The 12661-nt window shown below is 46.9% G+C and overlaps 1 protein-coding gene across 2 annotated transcripts in view; it reads right to left on the bottom strand.

Moving 5' to 3' along the window:
• The window catches only part of SPRING1 (SREBF pathway regulator in golgi 1), a 268478-nt gene that overhangs the window by 248592 nt on the left and 7225 nt on the right, over positions 1 to 12661 (bottom strand). Inside the window, exons 4-5 of one of the 2 annotated variants that reach the window (XR_014163717.1) lie at positions 12433 to 12546; positions 10141 to 11510 (exon numbers count right to left, since the gene is read on the bottom strand). Coding sequence is in view for 1 of the 2 variants with exons in the window: in XM_081892576.1 (XP_081748702.1) it covers positions 11427 to 11510; positions 12433 to 12546 (198 nt within the window). In the remaining variant the exon portion in view is untranslated. Of the gene's footprint in view, positions 1 to 9882; positions 11511 to 12432; positions 12547 to 12661 lie in introns of those variants that run through there. The other variant, XM_081892576.1, reaches the window with a different exon arrangement.

Genomic DNA, 12661 nt, shown 5'->3' with positions numbered 1-12661 from the left:
TATAAAATGCATATGTTGATGGAAACAATATACAAAAATAGCATTATACTAGGGAATTTTGCTTGCAAAGTGTGTAATTGGGGAAGAATGTGTGTATTGGGTTAAATCCACACTAAATTGCTTATGAATTTTCATGAGGACTTTTTGAAAAAGAATTGCAAACTGATGTGGAAATAGGTAGAACTAAACTTAATATAGGGAAGATGAGAAGCCAGAATTAACAGAGTCACCCATTGACAGAGTCACCCATCACTTGGCTCCTATGCATGTAAGAACAAATACCTAAAAAGGGGATGTGGGGTGAACCAAGTCATGCAAATACAGTATCTGATAAATCATAGAAAACATGCATCCGTTTTACATATGGGAAGCACTGAGTCCAAGAACAGTTGAAAGCACTAGTACAATCATCCCAGAGTATAGACTGCAGGCAATCATGAACAGTAGCCACCCTGTCTTCTGGGAACCCTTTCAGTGGCAGTTGAGGTAGAGGTAGGTGTGCCTTGAAAAGTGTTCAGAAGCTTCAGCTGGTCCAGAATGCTGCAGCCAGATTGCTGATGGTGGCTGGTTACAGGGAGCATTTTACTTCACTGGCTGCTGGTCCGTTTCAATTCAAAAAGTGCTGGTTATGATCGATAAAGCCCTCTGTGGCTTGGGCCCAGATTCCCTGCAAGATTGTATCTCCCTACATGAACCTGCCTGGGTGCTGAAATCCTCAGGTGAGCACCTTCCCGTCGACATCAGAGGCACAATTGGTGGTAAAACTTCTCTGTGGCTGCTCACCCATTGTTGGATTACCTCCCGAGAGAGGCTAGACTGGCTCCCCCTTTGCTAACCTTTCAGCAGAAGGCTAAGACATTCCTGCTCACACAAGCCTTTGGACTGACCACTGGGCTGCTGTCAGGGCAAACTGCATTTTAACTGCTGGTTTTTAATTCATTTTAACTTTTTTAAAATCTAGTTTGTTTTTACCACAGTGTGCTTTATAATGATGCATTTTAAAAGCTGGGACCTGCCTTGAATCCCAGTTTGGGGAGAAGACAGAATTTAAATACATTAAACAAATAAAAATATATAAAAGGGATTAGCCCTTTCGCACACTGGCCCGAAATCAACTTCAAGCTCCCATTGGACCCGTTGAACTTCCTAGTGACGCTGGAAATGTACATTCAAGCCTTTTTGCTTCTTTTTCACATTTATTCTACACAGCAGTTGTGGAAAGCCACAGAAATCCCATGATTTCATGACACAACCTAGAGGAAATGAAAGCCTGGCGCTGAGACAAGCAGGAGTGCGGTGTGTTGTGTTACAAGATCTCATACAAAGCCCGCAGGAGGCAGGAGTTTGTGGCTTGTTTGATTTCCGAGAGCAAAATGCAGCTTTTGGATAAAGGAGGGTGTCTGAGACAAGCGAGAGAGAGAGAAAGAGACCCTGGTTGCTGCCTGAGGCTGGCTGTTCAGAAAACAGGAAATCCCAGAATTTATAGATGACCCCATTGCAGAGCAAAATGTTTTGGAACAAATTGTTCTGCCTTGTGTGTTTTCCACCCCTCTCTATTGGACTGTGCAGTTTCTCTTTCTGGCTCACGTAACAGTTTGTAAGCCACATCAATAGCGGCACCTGCTGACCGTAAGGCTTAATTGCACCCCAATAACTGATCATGCGAAAGGCTGGACTGGATGAATCCCAAACCGGAATTAAGATTGCCGGAAGAAATATCAACAACCTCAGATATGCAGAGGACACAACTTTGTTGGCAGAATTGATGCTTTTGAGTTATGGTGCCGGAGGAGACTCTTGAAAGTCCAATGAACTGCAAGAAGATCAAACCTATCATTCTTAAGGAAATCAGCCCTGAGCGCTCAATGGAAGGACAAATTGTGAAGCTGAGGCTCCAATACTTTGGCCACCTCATGAGAAGAGAAGACTCCCTGGAAAAGACCCTGATGTTGGGAAAGATTGAGGGCACAAGGAGAAGGGGACAACAGAGGACAAGATGGTTGGACAGTGTTCTTGAAGCTACAAACATGAGCCTGACAAACTGGCAGGGGAAGATAGGAGTGCCTGGCGTGCTCTGGTCCATGGGGTCACGAAGAGTCGGACATGACTAAACGACTAAAAAACAACAACTGGCCCATAATAAGCATACCGCCAGTCTTGCCCGTTTCACAGAGGAAAATAGCAAAGCTCATGTGGCCTCATAACACCCCCTGTCGAATCTCACCAAGGATCACAACCTAAGACCCCTCCATTCTTGCACATTGCAAGAAGTTCTTTTTCTCCACCTGCTGTCCTCTGTATTCATTTCCTTCTGCAAAAGCATATTCTGCCACACTCTCAGAACATTTCTCAGGTGAAATAAGGACATGCCTTTAGCACCCCTCCTGTGTTTATTAGGCCACCTGCAGAGACTGCTCAAATGACCTAGTAAAAGGTGAAATTTTTATCTGCGGCCTCTCCACTCTTTGGATAATTTTCAGGTTTTCTGCCCTCCCGAAACAGCAGATTGGCCTGCCCTTTGCAGCCCTGTTAATAAAATATCTGGCTTCTGTCAATGCCTGCCTTTATCCTCATTTTGTTTATGGTGATACAGCCTTTTTAACTTCTTTTTTCATCATTTTATACTGTATTGATTCGTTATTTTTGTGGTCACCTTGAATGGCTGGTGCAGAAAGACATCTAGAGAGACAGACGGGCTCACAATGTAATCCTACGCATGTTTAATAGGAAACACAATTGTGCTCAGCAGGACATAGACCCAGGAAAAAGTGTAAAATAATGCCGCTCCTGTTTTCTAAATGTTTTTTCTAAGTGTTCTGGGAAACAGCCTGGTCTGAAGTCCTGGGAAATGTACTGTATTGGCCTGAATATAAGCCACACTTTTTTCCAAATTAAGATTGTGAAAAGTTTAAGTGTGGCTTATATTCGTGGCCTTGCGGTATCGCTGCTGAAACAGCTACCCACAAGGGCTGTCGGGGTGCGGGACAATGTCGCCTGTCCTGACCGTGTCTCTCAAGCCTCCCCTGAGCCACTGTAAGGAAGGGGGAAGTGGGGGAGGCCTCTGGCAAAGCGGCGCAGCTCGCCCCCCCAGGAAGCAGCCCAGGAGTGTGGGGTTATGGCATGCAGCCTGCCTGCCACTCCCATGCCTCCCTTGGCGCTGGCTTGGGGAAGTAGTGCTGGGAGGCGGGCCGCATCCACAAATAAGCCTTGAATTTTAAAGGTGCGGCTTATTTGCGAGTGCGGCTCATATTCGGGCCAATGCGGTATGTCATGATGGGATTGCAGCAGAGGGGTGAAAGCCGTCTTAAAGGTGTGGAGTCTTTTGCATTTAAATACAAGAACCAGAGATCTGCTTTTCCTAGCTGTATCTGTGTGGAGAAAGCAATAGTCCTTTGGGGTATAGGCCACAGATTCCCAGGGATCTAGACATGTTGGTGTTTAAAGCCCAAGACAACTCAGGCCCCAAGTATATGAAAGACTGCATCCTTCCCTAGAGACCCTCTCAGGCGCTAAGATTGGCCGAGGATTCCATCTGGTTAGTTCTTGGCTTAAGGCATGGTAGGCAAACTAAGGCCCAATCGCCTTCTAAATCCGGCCTGCGGACAGTCTGGGAATCGGCGTGTTTTTACATGAGTAGAATGTGTCCTTTTATTTAAAATGCATCTCTGGATTATTTGTGGGGCATAGGAATTCGTTCATTCCCCCCCTCAAAAAATATAGTCCGGCCCCCCACAAGGTCTAAGGGACAGTGGACTGGCCCCCTACTGAAAAAGGTTGCTCGCCCCTGGCTTAAGGGGTGGCAGTCTGGGAGAGGGTCTTCTCTGTGGTGGCCCCTAAGCTTTAAAACTCCCTCCCCATAGAAGTGCACCTTGCACCTTGATTGTACCGTTTCTGGAAAATGCTGAAGACTCACCTCTTTGCCCTGGCTTTGGACATTTAACTTGTATGTTCTTAGGACACCTCATGTTTGTGACTGCAAGTCTTTTTAAACCATTTAAAAAATTGTGTTTTAATGTTGTGACATGCCCATACATCGACAGTGCTGCTTACCAAGACAAGTAGAATCTTGTTCCACACCCTATTTGCTATCAGCTATGTTGATCCTCTCTCTGGCAACCAGAATAAGTCCTTTACCACTTAAATAATGTGATTCAGCAGCTTGCTTCTTTTGGGGAAAGAATGGGAATGTGCAACAACTAGAACCCATGGCTGCAAAAAGTTGTACTGTATCTTGCAAACCAGAGCCAGGCAACCCTGTATTGTTGGTGTGTGAAACTTAACAATTATTGTCACTGCTGCAGATGGATTACATGTGGAATTTATTCGTAACTCGGGTAGTTTTATAACGGCACTTCAAGTTTAATGTGCCTGAACTCCATCCTATTTTGCCAGTGTGTCATAACAACATGGCGAAACTGAATGTCTTTCAGTCCCAGCTAGCATGGCCAGTGAGTAGGAATGATGGAGATTATCAGCCAAAACATCTGCTGGCCACCAGGCTGGAGAAAGCTGCATTAGACCAGGAATAGGCAATCTCCGGCCCTCCAGATGTTTGGGACTACAATTCCCACCATCCCTAGCTAACAGGACCAGTGATCATGGATGATGGGAATTGTAGTCCCAAACATCTGGAGGGCCGGAGATTGCCTATGCCTGCATTAGACGTTCACAGGAAACATCTCATGCCTTCCCTTATGTGGCTTCACATCTGCATGTCTCCAGCGTCTTGTTGTCGGACTCATCCACTTAGCATGCAGGAGCTAAACGTCAATGATTCAGATCTAATCAACTATAAACAGAAATGGGAACAGAACTGAATGACAGATTTAAAACATCTTCTGGGTTCTGCTGAGCTGAAATTCACTGAGGCCTCTGGATCTACATGACTGTATTGGAAAGCACTCCTGTAATATACTATAGGGGTTGCTGCTACTCCATGATCTGCTTGCCAACCCCTTTGCTGACCCACTTGCCCCACAACTGGACACCCAGTCTTCTTTTTGCACCCCTTTATGCCTCATTCACACACCCATTGCCTATCCCCTCACAGCTCACTCCAGCCCCCTTAAAAGGAGTGTGGGAGATGCTTTAGAGCAGGGGTCAGCAAACTTTTTCAGCAGGGAGGGGGCCAGTCCACTGTCCCTCAGACCATGTGGGGGGCCAGACTATATTTTGGGGAAAAAAGAATGAATGAATTCCTATGCCCCACAAATAACCCAGAGATGCATTTTAAATAAAAGGACACGTTCTACTCATGTAAAAACACGCCGATTCCTGGACCATCCATAGGTCAGATTTAGAAGGCGATTGGGCCGGATCCGGCCCCCGCGACTTAGTTTGCCTACCCATGCTTTATGAGTGGTTTGGCAAGCTTGCCTCCCCTCTCTGTTAAACAGCTTGCTTGGGCCGACTGCCGCCCACACTGCTTGCTCTCTTGCTCATCTGCCTGCCTCCCATTCTGTTGTTGCGCTGGAGTTGGAGTGTCCGCCTACTGGTGGCCATGCAAACTGCAGCATGACGACAGCCTTACATTTTTATGTATTTGGCAGATATACTGTGAGTTGCACTTTCCTTCCCCCACCCCCCACCCCTACACTTAGCAACATGCTATAAACCCCAACCTTTGGAATATATCCTTGGATAAAGCCATTTTCCCACCAGAGCAGTTTGTGAGCAGACCAATCAGACAGAATCCCATTCTTCATGCCAACAATTAGGGGGAAATTCTGGCGTGTCCATCACTTGCTACTTAAATACCGCATGAATAATGTGCGACGGAAAACTCGGCAGCCAAGCTGCTGCTCCCTGTCTATCAGCGGCTCATTTAATCAATGGAGACATTCATTCTCATAACATCCCCAACTCACATTTAATTTCCATTGCGTTTTCACTTGGTAAAACAGGGCACTGCAGAAGCTTCCCTATAAATGTTTTACAGTCTGCCTGGTAGCTCTCGTGGCTTACCTTCTCATTTCAAATCCCTGGCATAAATTGCACACACAAGAAAAGCATGCACAATCATTGTTTTCATTGTTAAGTGCCAGAGCCGGTAATGGGATAGTCCCCGATGTCTCAGCTGAGATCCAAGTTCTGACTCCCCTATGAGGAAAGGTTGCATAAGAACATAAGGAGAAACTGCTGGGCCAGTCCTATGCTCACAGTAGCCAACCAGAAGCCCCAACAGAAAACCTGCCAGCAGGACTGGAGTACAAGAGTGACTCTCTCCTCCAGTGTTCAGAAGCACTACTGCTTCCATCTGTGGAAGCAGAGCATAAGGAAGCAGCATTGGGGATATAGGTGTCCTGCCACTTATGTGGGGGTTATGTTCCAGGCCCCAGTGTGTATAAAGTACCGTATTTTTTGTTCTATAAGACTCACTTTTTCCCTCCTAAAAAGTAAGGGGAAATGTGTGTGCGTCTTATGGGGCGAATGCAGGCTGCGCAGCTATCCCAGAAACCAGAACAGCAAGAAGGATTGCTGCTTTCACTGTGCAGCGATCCCTCTTGCTGTTCTGGCTTCTGGGATTCAGAATATTTTTTTTCTTGTTTTCCTCCTCCAAAAACTAGGTACGTCTTGTGGTCTGGTGAGTCTTATAGAGCAAAAAAATACGTTAAAATCGTGTAAAGTGGGGAGCACCACACTTTAATAGGGAAGGTGTGCCAGGAGAGAGAGAGACTCATCTAATATAAAATAAAATATAATCAATGAGTCTACTCTGAATAGGTCTAATATTGGACATAACCTTTATTGTTGAAGAGCAGTCTATAAATATTATAAACAAACAAACAAAGGTGGGGAAATCTGTGTGACCAGAAATCCATCCGATACCACATTTGGAGTTTTTGCATAATAAACTCACAGCTGCTCAGTTCTCCAGAGCAGCGATAACCGGGATTGACGTCCCCTTTTGTCCCGAAATGACACATCCATTCCCATCTCCCTTTCCTGGAGCAGATCCTGCCAGTGGGAGAATAATGGGATTCTGGAAAGCCATTTGTTATCTGGCACGATGACGGCCTGCAGAAGATGTCGTCCCAGCTGGGTTAACAGAAAAATCAACATCTCCATTTGATTAAGTGGCTGCCAGATGACTCTCACCTTGGTGGGTCAGAGGGCAAGAAAACAGGGCAGCGTAGCAACTTCCCGGAGCATCTTCCCATCCTTTCTTTGAGAGCGAAAGATCTTCATTTCTTCTGCAGTCACAAAAGCACCTCGTAGTAGCTTCCAGCAATTCAGTTTCCTGGGACAGCCCAGAGTTCTAGTATTATGAGAGAAGGCTTTAAGATAACCTCTGCCACTCACCTCTGCTACATCATTGCTATTCACCGAAGGAAAGTCGGTGGTGCTGTGGTCTAAACCACTGAGCCTCTTGGGCTTGCTGATCAGAAGGTCGGCGGTTTGAATCCCCGCGATGGGGTGAGCTCCTGTTGCTCTGTCCCAGCTTCTGCCAACCTAGCAGTTCGAAATCATACCGGTGCAAGTAGATAAATAGGTACAGCTGTGGCGGGAAGAAATGGCATTTCTGTGCGCTCTGGTTTCTGTCACGGTGTTCCGTTGCACCAGAAGTGGTTTAGTCATGCTAGCCACATGACCCGAAAAGCTATCTGTGTACAAATGCTGGCTTCCTCGGCCTGAAAGCGAAATGAGTGCCGCAACCCCAACCTATGACTGGACTTTTTACTTTTTATTCGCTTTCCCCCCTGCAACTAATAGAGCCATTCAAACTACAAAAAGCTGGAATAATTTACGCTGGGGTAAATTACACTGGTGGGACTCACCCTCAGTAGTGTTGTGGCAAAGGACATGGGTGGCACTGTGGTCTAAACCACTGAGCCTCTTGGGCTTGCTGACTGGAAGGTTGGTGGTTCGAATCCCCATGATGAGGTGAGCTCCCGTTGCTCTGTCCCAGCTCCTGCTAACCTTGCAGTTTGAAAGCACACCAGTGCAAGTAGATAAATAGGTACCACTGTGCCGGGAAGGTAAACGGCGCTTCTGTGCACTCTGGCTTCTGTCACGGTGCTCTGTTGCACCAGAAGTGGTTTAGTCATGCTGGCCACATGACCCGAAAACTGTCTGTGGACAAATGCCGGCTCCCTTGGCCTGAAAGTGAGATGAGTGCCACAACCCCAGTCGCCTTTGACAGGACTTAACTGTCCAGGGTCTTTGACCTTTACCTTTTACTTTAGTGTTGTGGCAGTTTCAGAAGTGCAGGATCCCTTTGCGATTGCCACAGCCACACACTGTTTTAAGATTATACAACCTCCTAAAATTTTGCAACAATCCTGCAATATTAGAAGGTTGTATAGTTAGGGATGCATTGCCATGAATGCAGATTGTCCTGTGTTGCCTTTCAGCTAGATCTATTTTCTGCGCATGGACCTGGACCAATGGAGCAATCCAGCAACTTCTTTTGGAGTGGCTTGACATTCCATTGTACGTTAACAGAACTTGCACATCATTCTCTTGAAACCGAAGACCATTATCTTTTCTGGGTTCCTAAATGCTTAGCACCGAAGCAGCGCTCTCTCACTTGTGTAGCCCTTGCAATTGAAACATTTTGCATGCCTGGAAATCTGTGACCTAAACTTGGGTCTCCAACTGTTGTCAGACTACAACTCCCATCATCCCTAGCTAGCAGGACCAAGTGTCAGGGATGATGAGAATTGTAGTCCAAAAACAGCTGGAGACCCAAGTTTGGGAAACCCTGCTCGAGAAGGCTGTTCTAACCTTAGGTCCCCAAATGTGTGTGGATCACAACACACAGCATCCTTGATTGTTAGGCTAAGCTGGCTGTGGATGATGGGTATTGTAGTCCACCTACATCTGGGGACCAAAGGTTGAAGAACACACTGCTCCAGCCATTTACTGGACTCGTGCTGCCATCAGCCCCAACCATCACTATCAGTGGTCAAGGATGTTGGGAGATGTAGTCCAAACAACATCGGGAAGGCTCCGTATCTAGCATCCAGAATATCTGCAGTGCACCATGTTGGCTACTGTTGCCTTCCTAGAGCAAACAAGGAATGACTCCTTATTCAGAAAGTCCACCGCTGGTCTCTCCCGCCAGCAACCATGTCTGTGAGGAATATTTCACCATTCAATAAACAGGAGGAGAACAAGTTTAGTTTGTGATGGAGTGTATTTAGACATTTGTTTCGCACGGGAAGTGGGAAAATCAGAGGTGACAAAGAGTATTCCATGATCAGTAGAAGATTAAAGCTTTCTGTGGTCAGAGAGAACTCATCAGCTGAATTTAGGACCCTTGGGTAGAATGCTACACCATTGGGTAGAATGCTACAATCCTCTGGGCCTCGAGATGCCGCTGAATCACAGTTCCCATCAGCCCCAGCAAGCATGGTCCATGTTCAGGGATGGTGGGAGTTGTAGTTCAGTAACATCTGAAGGGTCCGAGGTTCCCCATGCTTGCTCTACACCCAGGTGGCTCATTCCAAGGCTACCTGATGACGTCACAGGAGAGGAAAACAGCTGCATCACAAAACATGGATTGCCTCCCAATCTCCAGATGACTCATGGAGCAGAAAAGCATCTTTAGTGGGGTAGGAGAGCAGGAAAAAACCACATCTGGCAACCACTGCACCCCTTTGGTTTCAGATAGTACAGTCATACCTCGTTACGTTTGCTTCAGGTTAAATCTTTTCAGGTTGCGTCCTGCAGCAACCCGGAAATACAAGAAAGTGTTACTTCCGGGTTTCGCTGCTCACGCATGCGCAGATGCTCAAAATGACGTCATGTGCATGTGCAGAAGTGGCGAATTGTGTACACGCAGGTTGCATTCTGCTCATGTTGCGAATGAGGCTCCAGAACAGAACCTATTCGCAACCAGAGGTACCACTGTACATTGGTAGTACACGTCTTAAAGTAATGTATTTAAGTGTTTTCTCAATTCTGACCAAACTAAGCTTCCTAGAGCACAACACATACCAGGAGACTGACCTGGTCAGAATTGAGTGGACACTTCCAGAGTTCACGCTAAATCAGGCATAGGCAAACTCAGCCCTCCAGATGTTTTGGGACTACAACTCCCATCATCCCTAGCTAACAGGACCAATGGTCAGGGATGATGGGGACTGTAGTTTCAAAACATCTGGAGGGCTGAGTTTGCCTATGCCTGTGCTAAACACATGACTTCTGGTAAATGAGTCCCCATAGCTGCTAGAAGGCTGTGAGAATTTTAAAGACTCGTCTACCCATGTACTACTTAAAACCAAAGGGGCGCATTGGTTGCCAGAGGTCAAATACCTTGGCATTATTTTCACCTCTCTTATCCCACTACTTGGGTCATTCACTGGGTTGGCGCGGCGGTAGCAGAGATTCAGAACTGCAAGCATCTGTGCCCTATGTACTACATTTATAAGGGTTTTTTTGGTTTACTTTCCCCCAACCGTCATCTAATCACAGTACCACAACCCACTAATCCCTGCTGGCTGAATTTGACAGGTGGGTGGGGGCCGCCCACATGACGATCACCAAACATCACGGCGATGTGGGGAGCGAGGCTGATCACTGGTGCTTGTGAAGCCCTGTGGGAACAGCTCTGATCACCTGACCAGCGATGCCTGTAAATCCCATTTTCTTGCGACAGCCGCCTCTTTAGGCGACACCAGGTGGGTGGTGCTAGGGTAAAACAGCAGCTCCCTGGTCCCAATGGGGAAGCCTGGTAGGTCCAAATAGGCCCGCAGGCCAGGGATTTCCACCCCGGATACGCAGAGAAACCTCAGCTCTATTTAGCTCCAAAGCCAGGAAACAGTGCTACTGGCTACCGCCCCCTGCTGGCAAGCAACAGCCAAATCAATTCAAAGATCAGACCATGAGGAACAAGATTAATGACAAAGCCTGGAGAACCATTTAAAGCGAAGTGCTTTCTCTGGACCAACGGCGCCAACACAATCCTGTAACCGGCTCCTAGAACACCCTGCAATATTTTGAGCCGTAGCATCATCACAATAAATAATATGTATTTACACGGCATGGTTGGAGGATAACGGACGTCTCTTGTCTGCAAGGAACCAAGCATTGCTCTCTCATCTAAAGGGACCTTTTGTCATTCACTGTGTTTGTTGGCCAAGCCAGAGAGAGAGAGAGAAGGCCCACAGGCTACGGGGAGAGAGACACAACTTCTATTATGTTCGTATTTTAAAATGGGGGAAGGACTGACTGTAGCCACGATGCTGCATCTGAACACAGTCCTTTGGCGACAGCCGACGGAGGGTCTCTCACTGCCCTCATCCCATTTTGGAACTGCAGGGAGGCGGCAACAGGTGGATGAAAGAGGCTCTTTCCTGTAAGGCAAAGTCGGGTGCCGCAGCACAAAGGCAGGTGTCCGAGCGTCCTCACAATGTCACCGTTCCACAATGGCTAACGCCTCCGGTCTCTCTCTCCTTGCTCCCACAGTCCCCTTGCTGCTATCACACTGGTAGGAGGTCTGGAGGGTACTCCCCGTAACAGTATTTCGCAATGGGGTTGCGGTATGTGTTCTCATGCTGCACGCTCTGGGCAAAGGGAGAAAGAGAGGGTGGGGGAGATATATTTGTTAGGGTGGGGAAAGAAGACAGAGCACATGCAGGGACGCAGATTTCCCAGGCAGCTACAGAGCGCAGCCACCAGCTGAATGACGGAGCACACATCTGTAGCTGAGATTCCTGCATTGCAGGGGGTTGGACTAGATGACCGCTGGGGTCCCTTCCAATTCTATGATTGTATGCTTTTCATGCATGAAATTGCTGCTGCCATCAGTGCTGGAAGGAAGACCTGCTCTCTGCCGCAAGGCCCATTTCCACCTGGCCTGGGGGCGGGGCCCAGACTCACCTGGAACAGCTAAAAGAGACTCCTGGGAGACCGGAGGGACATTGCTAGAACAACTCTTGGGTTGGGGCAAGTGGCTAAAAGGGTTTAAAAGGTTTTAATTTTGGTTTCTCTTTTTTGTTTTTGTTGGGTTGGTTAAATGTTTAGCTGGGGTTGGCAGTTGTTTTAATTTGGGTATAAATGTAAATGGATTGTTATTGCTATTATTTTATTATTATTTCTATTGATTTATTGGTTTATTTATAGTCTGTATAAGATATTCTGCTTTTTAATGCTTGATGTTTGATTATGTTTTCATATATGCTGTAAAACACCCAGAGTGGTTGGGGAAACCCAGTCAGATGGGTGGGATAAATAAATAAATAAATAAAATTATTATTATTATTATTATTATTATTATTATTATTACTACTATTAAAATCCCAGGCTCAATCCCTGGCACCCCAGGTTAGAACAGGGTTTCCCAGAATGGTTGCTATTGATCCCCTCTGCCCAACTGACAGGTGGGTTGTCTTGCTCATCTGTTGACCTTAACCCACCAGGAGCAGGATGGGAGCAGAGGAGATCATGACCTGCTGCTCGGTCAGTCCCACAGACCTCTCCCCGTACCTGCGAGGAGGTCCTACACTTGGCCAAGCACAACTCAAAGTGATCTTCCACAGCCATGAAGAGGTTCCGGAAGGCGACCGCAGCTCGGTTTAGAAAGTGCTCCAGGAGCCGTTGCTGGGGGTTAAAAAAAGAAAGAAAGATGGAAGTTAGGTGACAACAGAAGAGTTATGAAGGCAGGAATGGCACAGTGGAGAAGGAGAAGCAGCAGACAACGGGCAAGCATTTTCTA

Source organism: Podarcis melisellensis (genome assembly GCF_964234715.1).
Source record: "Podarcis melisellensis genome assembly, chromosome: 16".
NCBI lineage: Eukaryota > Metazoa > Chordata > Lepidosauria > Squamata > Lacertidae > Podarcis > Podarcis melisellensis.
The sequence above is the reverse complement of the archived record's forward strand: the minus strand, read 5'-3'. Positions and strand labels throughout refer to the sequence as shown.